General features: G+C 42.1%; 2 protein-coding genes across 2 annotated transcripts in view; one reads left to right on the top strand and one right to left on the bottom strand.

The window, feature by feature from the left end:
* Positions 1-9,779, bottom strand: part of LOC126565285 (uncharacterized) — a 433,172-nt gene that overhangs the window by 42,633 nt on the left and 380,760 nt on the right. The window lies entirely within an intron of this gene.
* Positions 730-1,434, top strand: LOC126565475 (uncharacterized). The gene is made up of 2 exons (XM_050222656.1): positions 730-1,050; positions 1,116-1,434. The coding sequence occupies exons 1-2, from the start codon at positions 803-805 to the stop codon at positions 1,432-1,434; spliced, it is 567 nt and encodes a 188-aa protein (XP_050078613.1). The 5' UTR covers positions 730-802.

The following is a 9,779-nucleotide window of genomic DNA, read 5'->3' as shown; positions in this document are numbered from 1 at the left end:
CATACTTTACGTTTTCTTCCACCTCTTCAGACTTCCTCTCCTTTCACGCTTTTATGATCAACCTTTCCCGAACAGAACTCGTGTTCGTAGCATTCGGTGTAAAAAAAACTGTTCCTATCACACCTGCACCCCAAAAACTGTAACACATTCGCATGTTTCTCAGCAGTAATTGATTTAGAGAACCCGGTTTGTAGCATGTTACATTGAACCGCCATCACAATCCATTCGTACCCTTAGGACGAACACAAAAATGCTAGAAATGAACAGTTATCGTTTTAAATTCATTAATCAAAAATCGCATCATCGATGGAAAAGCAAGCAAAAAAAACCACGTGTAAAAAGAAACCACCGGTGGGAGAAATTGTAAAGTTTGAATTCATGATTTATTAATAAAAAAAGCATGAAAATGAAACAATGGGTGAAACACGGCGCTGTTTTTTTTTAGTTCTGGTTTTCAGAGAACATCATAAAGGAAAGAAATTATTTATTACGATATGTATCTCGCTTGAAGTTTCAACAGGTGTTCTACTTCTGTCAACGTTCATTTTAAAATACGCTGTTATACCATCCAGTCGTCTGACGTCTAACGTCTGCAATGTACAACAAGCTGTCAAAGAGCGATTTGTTTACATCTTAAGAATAACAACAATATCCTCTCGCGGCTTGTGAACGTTTTTATTCAGTGGTACCTATTTTCCCTCCTTATTATTGTCTAAGTTTCATTATGCTAACTTCCTGATATGCTGTGACCACGTCGGTCATGGCTTTACAAGCTTAACGGACTGTGATACGTGCTTGATCTATGGTGGAAATGTACGGCCAACCGCAACTCATACCTGGTGTCGTACGTAAAGCGTCCGCTGCTTTGCCAACTAACGCTTCCTACCACGTAAACAACGCCAAAGCACCCATAGCTCCCCAGCACCATGACTTCATTCCCGGTTCTATAAAGCCAGCAGCCCCCAACGTATCTTTCCACCAAAAGCCAATTACTTTCGTGCCTGTCTCTAGTGCAGATACAACTGCCGTTACTGCTGACCACCTGACCAGGTAAGTAAATACTAACAATCATTTATGTTTTGTGTGTCTAAGTAATGTTTATTGTTACCTTTCAGTCGGGCGGTAGATGAAATTCTCCGTGAAACGCGACTAGGAAAGTTGCGTGCTGATGAGTATGGTTCCACTGCTTGGCGTCCTTGTCCTTTACGGAAAACGAACAAACGATTTCTCAACCGCACACTGCTATCGATGGTGAATCACAATAATCGTGTAAAGCAGAAAACTTCACATCGTTCCCGGCTTAAACTGACCGAACTGGTGCGGAAAGGAAATGAGGACGGACAACGCGAACAGACTAGCTCTTCGAAGGCTAAGACGAGTAAAGATACAGACAAATCATTGACAGTAATCAATTTGATCGAAGATAGCGATTGATCGAATTTAGTGCACGGCAAGATAATTCGCTTTTGCCCAGGTCCAAATAGGAAGTAAGACTGGTTCTACGATTGTAGGATATTGCTGTATAATAGTCGATTACTATTTTGATTTTCCCTAAGAACATGGAGAAACTCAAAATTCAAAAGACTTCTCTTGCATATTGGACCTATCCAAGTTTTAAACGCTGTCTCAGCAGCTTACCCTCTAATATAATTAGATGTGAAGAAGGACCACTCAAATAACAAAGAAATACTACACACAAATATGTTTGTTGACAGATCTATATTTCTACTATGTAGAGCTATCGGACAATGCCTATGCCGCCGTTTCAGAGCATGATAATAAAGTTCCCGAAGGACATCGATACTTGTTCGGTAGTGGAAAAAGTTCGCAAAGAGGCACTAATAATTGAAGAAAAAATTGCCAATTGAAAAGTGGAACTTGAACTATATAAACGATCATGAACTAATACCTTCACATGTAGTTGCTTGTATAAACTATCCAAGCTGTCCAGTTCGGTGAAGCTATGCGGAAAATGCTAGGCTAAGTTTAACTTAAAAGCATCACAATGAGGTACCCTCTAGCGCAACAAATAAAGAATATTTTTATAATGAAAAAGGATCTTGTAAATACGAATTTATAGCAGGAAAGAAACCTTATTTCAACCTGAATGCGGTTCATAAAGTCGCATGAAATATTCGATCATGGTAAATGTACTGTGTGCATTTGAAAAATCGGATTAGCTCCATTTTTATTCGTAGATGCATCACATATCAGCTTTAAGTCCATCCATGCAGCATATTTTAAACCGAAAACCAACGGCAGCAATTAGCAGGATATTTCTAAGCAAACTTACATCAGATCTCACAATTTTAGGGGGCCAGGATAATTTTGCTTTAACGACAGTCCTGGATCAGATCACAACTAAGCCAGGTAAGCCAGAAAAGAGTGGCAGTATTTTATTTTATATATTATTACGGTCCAGTGCCGTATTGTCAAAAGTGGCAGTATATTAGTCTAATGTTCTTGGAATGTAGGACTTTGACATTATTTAATTAATTGATTTTGTGCAAACGTTCTTGATAGTTTGGCAAATTTTTAATCTGTATGCTGCTGGATAAGGTAAGTTTAAAGGTGTCTGCTTTCTTTAGCAGAACAACTTCGTAGCCCGCAGCTGGGGCGGCAAGATGGTAGGGTGTCAACGGCGCCGGTCTTTATAAATCAAATCCCATCCGGACCGTTCCCCCGCAACGTGAGGGCTTGACTATCCAAATATGTGGCATCAGCAAGTCGAAGCTATCCGAGGGTCGCATGACCTAGAAGGTCGTAATATACATCACATACGTTTCTCTGATATTTGGCCTCTTTCCAAAACAGACCGACCCTGTCAGCTGCGAACGAGAAAAATATGGCCAGAAGTATCCTTGGAATCGTATGTGTAGAAAAATACTTGAGAAACCACTACAATGGAGAGCTGTATGAAGATCTCACGATTGTTCATTTGACTCACCAGTTCAGGTGGACTGGTCATGTCATGAGAAAGACATCGAACAAGCCGAACGAGCCCACCTTAACCCTTTTTGACTTCCACACAGAAAGACAGAAGAGGTCAGGCAGACCCGAAACGGAATGATGGTGTATCTGCATTGATAGGCGGTTATTGGCAGACGGCAGATGATGAAATATAGCTCCACATAAGTAAGTAAGTAAGTGCCATAAAATTTACCGCAAAGTTTATTACAATCTTTTTTACAAACGGACCATCAAAGTCAAGGCCTCCTCGAGTAGCCAGTTTTTGATGGTTGGCGAAAGGTTATGTTAAAAAAAAACAGAGAAGTTCAGAGAATTTATTGTAACCATATCGATGAACAGCAAACATGCACGTAAATCGCAAATTTATTTAAAACAAACGACCTCATAATAATATTTGCCCATTTCAATGCCGAAATCTCCCCTTACATCTGAATGTTTATAATTTTTTTACAGTTTTTAGACAGCATTTGTCCGAGTTCAGTGCGCGGAACGATTTTTTTACTTGCGTGATTTTAAGAGGGACAAATATCGTCGGCAAAGCAAAGGCCAAGAAAACGAGCAGTCAGAGTTTAAAGGTGGGAAGCGAAGCCGTGAACCATGAAAGAAAACATTCCACATTCGCTGGACGCATCATCGCCATCCCTTTAAACATGATCGTGCATTCACTTTTGCGTGCCTGAAGGATGCAATGTGTAGGCCCTTTTTGTTTCAATAAATGATGATTGCGTCTTTAATAAGGAACACTTTTTGATAAGAAAAGGCACAAAACAAAGGAATGGTAATTGTTCTTAAATAAATTTCAGAAAAATCTTCAATTTATTTTATTTTATTTAAACATCCTCATTGAACTTCTCGTGTAATACTCGATCAGCCTTTCTTGCTAAAAAGCTGGCAGACAAGCGCCATAAAATAGGACATTTCTTTTCAATATTTCCTCCAAGTGGACATTCTTTTCGCATGCTAATCACACTCATCAAACAAGCCTCCGTATATAGCCAATTCCGTGAGAAATCCACCCGCAAGACACCCTGCGGGTGGAGCCGTTCTTCCGCAGGGTGTGTGAGATTTTATCATCATTCTTTCCCACCCGTCGACGAACTTGTGCTTTCCTGCTGCACACACTCCAACCACCCTCCTCCATCCACCCAGGTCAACAAACGTAACGTAACTTAAGATCGTTTTATTCACGCTTAAGACACATTGCTTCCGACAATTTTCTTCATTTTCCCACCCGATAAGAAGGGTGCAACGTAACCTAATCACGAACGGGCGAAAGGGGTCGCACCTTAAGAAGCCGTCATCGGCAGAAACTGGCACCGAATGCCGCGCATAACAAAACAATCCGAACCCGAGCACCGCTCGTGTCTTCTCAGGTGTAACGCTTATCGCATGAGAAAATCAGTGCCAAGACATGGCTTTGGCGACGGACGGAAGGACGGGCGTGATGAAAGAAAGTCAACGGACGGTGAGAGGGGATGAACTCCCAGAGTAGGTAGACGAAGCAAAAATGATTCAACCTCAACACATCTTTGCCGGTGGGAGATTGTGAGGGGGAGAGGTTCTCGTCATCTTTGGATGCCAGCTCTTAAGACCCGGATCCGGTGGAAGAAAAATGTTCGTGAGAAAAACGCACTCAATCGTGCAATTTTGGGGGTCTGTGAGTTCAAAGTTTGTTTGCTGTGTGGTGTTGTGAGCACTTGCACAAAAAGATTTGGACAAGCATGTAACCAGCACTTGCTGCTAGTTGTCGTGCGCTGGCTACACGCGATGAAACAGTTTCGGGACATCGTAATTAAGCGTTTTTGAACTTTCAGGGTGTTCAAATCACAAGAAATCAATCGGAACTTTGTCTACTCAACCGTCAGACGATATCAGGAAACGATCAACCATTTTGATAAGTCAGATCTATACTATCAATATATAATAAAGGAACTTGATTGACAATCAATCTTACAAATAAAGGTCGATGGCGGTTTTGATCCTACCAACCAAAATGTACCCAGGATTAATTTTGCGGACTAGAAATTGTCTGAACTGCAATAGCCTCTACATTTGTAAAAATTTACGATGTGAGCTTCAACGAGGAACAGCGTTCTTGACTCCAATCTGAACTTCCTCGGTTTCTAAGAACAGTGTCATTGATTTTCATTGAACAAAAGTGTATATCAATACGATAAAATCCAACACATCGGAGACTGGATTCTTCTTTGAAGATTTCCTCTATAGGTCTTTAAAGAATGGCACTATACGTTACAAAGAAAAGCTTAATGTAACAGAAATTTCTTGAAAAAAAACTTTTATGTCGGCCAACTTTATTTTAATCTTAAGGATTTTTTTTAATGTTGAAGATGAATGTGCTATATGACGTCAAAGCTCAAATAGAACATTTCGATCACTTCACAGATGGATTTCTTAAGACAAAAGAATGCATTAAACAGATGCCGTCTACAACGCTTTCGAGAAAGGCTGAAAAGTAGTGAAAAAATATGAAGAGCATATATATACTCAATTTGTTAAATTTCTATAAATGTCTTTAGCCTCTTTACAGGTAAATTTCTCACGGATTTACCACTACGAATTCACATGATTTAAAAATTTAAAAAATGTACTCGAGGTTATTGTATATAATATTCATTTACAGAATGTTGCATTCAACGAGTTCTACAGCGAACTAATTACAAGTTCTGATACAAAATTTAAAAAATCACCTACTATCTAATCTTCTTTCAGTGGTAAAATTAATAGCAAAACTCTCTAAAATCATTTATTATAATATGACTTTGAAGAACGACATTTCCAGTTAAAACTCCATCACACTCTGACTCCAGGAAAAGCATTCAGATGCGCTCCAAATCAAATCAACGACATATCCATTCTAAGGACAACCGTCAGTTCCCTCGCTCGTGGGCGGCTTGGTTATCGATTACAACAAGAAGAACGAGACATCGAGATTGTACCAACTCGTTGAATATCATTTAAATATGCATGAGCAAAGCTTATGCTTCCTCTCCTGGTACACAAAACCTCACAGGAATAGGGAAACCTCATCGGGAAACATAGCTAAGCTTCGTTGACTGAGGACACATACATACAAACACAAACACACCAAAAGGATGTTTGCTGGAAGTGAAGGAAATTCCAGAATGGAATATTGAATCATATCGTACGTTTGGTAGCTTAAAGACAAGTGGCTTCAATTATTCATACAGGGACCACATTTAGATACAAGAAAAGAAGTCAAATCTTACCGATTGGATGGTGCACGTTTTCTGATGAAAGTTTCATTACATTAAAAGGGGAGTAAGGAGTCCCTTTTGGATAAGAAAATTTACATAGAAAGCTTCTTATTTAGAGGAGAAATGTATGAACAAAATATGTAGCTTTTTATCTAATAACTATGAAGGAAACTGTAAGGATAAAGAATTGGCAAGGATACTCACCATTTAGAGAATTTTACGGTTAATCTCTCGTTTAAATTTTCGAAGATCATTTCCGCATTGTCTTGAAAATGACACGGAAGGGAAGCCCGTTCCGAAAATCCCTCAGTCAAGGTTACGGCGTTTCGATGTCGGAGAGGGCTGCCAACTCTTCAAGCCAATTTCGTCATTAAACATGCTGTTGAGTTAGTGATTGAGGGAGCAGGGCCCTGATGTATAGGGGTATCGTTGATGTAACTTTGCACGCATTCCATCGAAGATGGTTCCATCTTGCATGGTGAAGGTGAAAGGAAATTATGCATTTTGCTCAGAATCGGGATGGAAAATTGAGATCGTCCACGTTCGATGAGGGTTGGGTTTGTGTGTTGCCCACGCGAATACGTCCGTGCGGGTCATTGCTATTGGCAAAATATGCTTTCGTTCATCAGAACTTCAATCCAACAACTCGGCTTACATGGACACGAGTCCCTTCTATGCGCCGGATGGACGAATGGCGTCCAGTTTAGCATTTTCCGCCAAAAATGTGCAACGGTTCCCATGGACTGCAAATTGAATTCCAATGAACAAAAACTTCTCCACACATCGTCATCATCATCATCATCATCATCATCTTCGCTGGTCAGAGATCCGGTCCTGATGTCCTGGAATGGCACCTGTTTGTGCGCTTGCAACACGTGACACGAACGCAGCTTGTTTACAAACAAACACAGATGTTCCTCTGCATCGCTGCATAGATCCTTCACGTGCTTCCTGCACCCGTTGCTGGGGAGACTAAACAAACGCCTACCATGATTCTCGCACGATGCAAGCATTGACCGATTCTTCAACACTTTGGCAGTGTAGCTTTTTATTTGCTCTCTGCTTTGTCCTTTCTTTGGAACCCTTTCTAAGAGCGCACTGTTTCTTGTGTCCGAGGTTACAAGGGAACAGGACAGAAAGAGGGGAGGTGTGCTGTTGGGTATTTAATTTTTAAAGAGCCTACCTTTTTTTTCCTTCAGACCCCTCCTGCTGCTCAACCGCCTTCGACAGTTGTTGGAGGTTAATAATTTATTCATAAATACTTGGAGCTTTCTTCTTGTCCCTTGTCGCATGTCCCGGCCTAACAGCGACCAAGGAAACTAACCCTACTCTCTTTCCGTGTTCTAGCACTCTTAAGGAAGGGACAATGCGAAGGAAATTCAACTTCCTTCCACGCTTCAGCAACCGCGTGTTTTCTCTCTTTCTTCGGGAGTTCCTTGCACATTCCACTGTGTCTAGCAGGGTGGCGTTCACGTTTTCCATCCCTCCTTTCGTCTTCATTGTTTACCGCTATCCACACACAAACGTACGTGCTGGGCCACAGGGTCTTCAATGAATGAACTCCATGCTCGTCGCCACTTGTCTACTCACTCACGCAACGGGGCTCTGTTCTCGCGCTTTCCTACTCAACCCAAGGGCAGCCTGCACAGTGTCGTTCATCCGAGATGAACCCTTCTTGACTACCTTTGATTTCCCTTTTATTCGCTCGTTCCATCCCCACCATCCAACATCTCCACAACACGATCTTCGACAACTTCTTCGACGACTCGCAGTCGATTGCTCCTCTCGGTGTACCTCCGGCTCCGACACACACACACAGGCGGACACCCTTCCCGTGTCCGCCCGACAACAGCTCAAGCGCCACAGTTGCAGTAGTTCCCACGGTTCCCACAATGTAAATGTATATGGCATGAATATTTTCCGTACGAAGCCAACTGTGAAACGACCGCCGTATCCATCCCGGAGACCAAAGGGGATGTTCATCGGTTCGCTTTTCACCATGATGATGCTGATGATGAAGCTTACGACTGACGAGCTTGTTGTTGTTTTTGTTGATAGGAGGATGTAGCTTGATGGCGGACAAATATTCGCTTGAAGGATGTTCATATTTCACAACGGGTAGTTATAAAGCTATGAACGAGGATATCTCACTTGAACCGTGGCAGGTAATGTAGGTCGATAGGTATAGGTGTATAACAAAGTTTTGCGAAAAGGACAAAAACTATAACCAATCAATAACAATCAATTTTTTAAAAGTTTTAGGAAGGATCTGCTGGATTGTTTTATTTTAAAGTAGGCTCTTTAAAAATTAAATACCCAACAGCACACCTCCCCTCTTTCTGTCCTGTTCCCTTGTAAGCTCGGACACAAGAAACAATGCGCTCTTAGAAAGGGTTCCAAAGAAAGGACAAAGCAGAGAGCAAATAAAAAGCTACACTGCCAAAGTGTTGAAGAATCGGTCAATGCTTGCATCGTGCGAGAATCATGGTAGGCGTTTGTTTAGTCTCCCCAGCAACGGGTGCAGGAAGCACGTGAAGGATCTATGCAGCGATGCAGAGGAACATCTGTGTTTGTTTGTAAACAAGCTGCGTTCGTGTCACGTGTTGCAAGCGCACAAACAGGTGCCATTCCAGGACATCAGGACCGGATCTCTGGCCAGCGATGATGATGATGATGATGACGATGTGTGGAGAAGTTTTTGTTCATTGGAATTCAATTTGCAGTCCATGGGAACCGTTGCACATTTTTGGCGGAAAATGCTAAACTGGACGCCATTCGTCCGTCCGGCGCATAGAAGGGACTCGTGTCCATGTAAGCCGAGTTGTTGGATTGAAGTTCTGATGAACGAAAGCATATTTTGCCAATAGCAATGACCCGCACGGACGTATTCGCGTGGGCAACACAAAAACCCAACCCTCATCGAACGTAGACGATCTCAATTTTCCATCCCGATTCTGAGCAAAATGCATAATTTCCTTTCACCCTCACCATGCAAGATGGAACCATCTTCGATGGAATGTGTGCAAAGTTACATCAACGATACCCCGATACAGCAGGGCCCTGCTCCCTCAATCACTAACTCAACAGCATGTTTAATGACGAAATTGGCTTGAAGAGTTGGCAGCCCTCTCCGACATCGAAACGCCGTAACCTTGACTGAGGGATTTTCGGAACGGGCTTCCCTTCCGTGTCATTTTCAAGATCCTCCTATGCGGAGACGATCTGCGAAAAGCAAAATGAAAAAAGCCGGTCGGTCTTGCCGCGTTGGCGGAGCGAAGGAACACGCAGGAAACCAAAGGGAATCGGAGCCACATCGTAAAAAAGGGCCGAACAAGTAACATGGAGGGAAAGAGAACATGCCGATGATGATGGTGGTGGCTTCGCGCGGGCACACATGTGCAGGAGATTGATATTTTCCCACGCCTTTTTCTGCGCACTTTTTACTGGGAACTGTGAGGGTCTCTTTGCGTGCTTCTCGCAAAGTGTTTCATGAGTATCGCGTACTCTTAACTTCTTCATTTTACCAGCATTGGGAGGTGGGTTTTTTCTGTCTTTTGTTTTTTGCTGCTTTGT

This window comes from Anopheles maculipalpis, chromosome 3RL (genome assembly GCF_943734695.1).
Source record: "Anopheles maculipalpis chromosome 3RL, idAnoMacuDA_375_x, whole genome shotgun sequence".
Taxonomy (NCBI): Eukaryota; Metazoa; Arthropoda; class Insecta; order Diptera; family Culicidae; genus Anopheles; species Anopheles maculipalpis.
This window is presented reverse-complemented; position numbering and strand designations above follow the sequence as displayed.

Excerpts from the sequence above, each read along its gene's own strand:
- LOC126565475 (XM_050222656.1), top strand. The coding sequence starts at position 803 with ATGGTGGAAATGTACGGCCAACCGCAACTCATACCTGGTGTCGTACGT. Across the intron at positions 1,051-1,115 it reads ACTGCTGACCACCTGACCAG|TCGGGCGGTAGATGAAATTC; the intron begins GTAAGTAAATAC and ends GTTACCTTTCAG.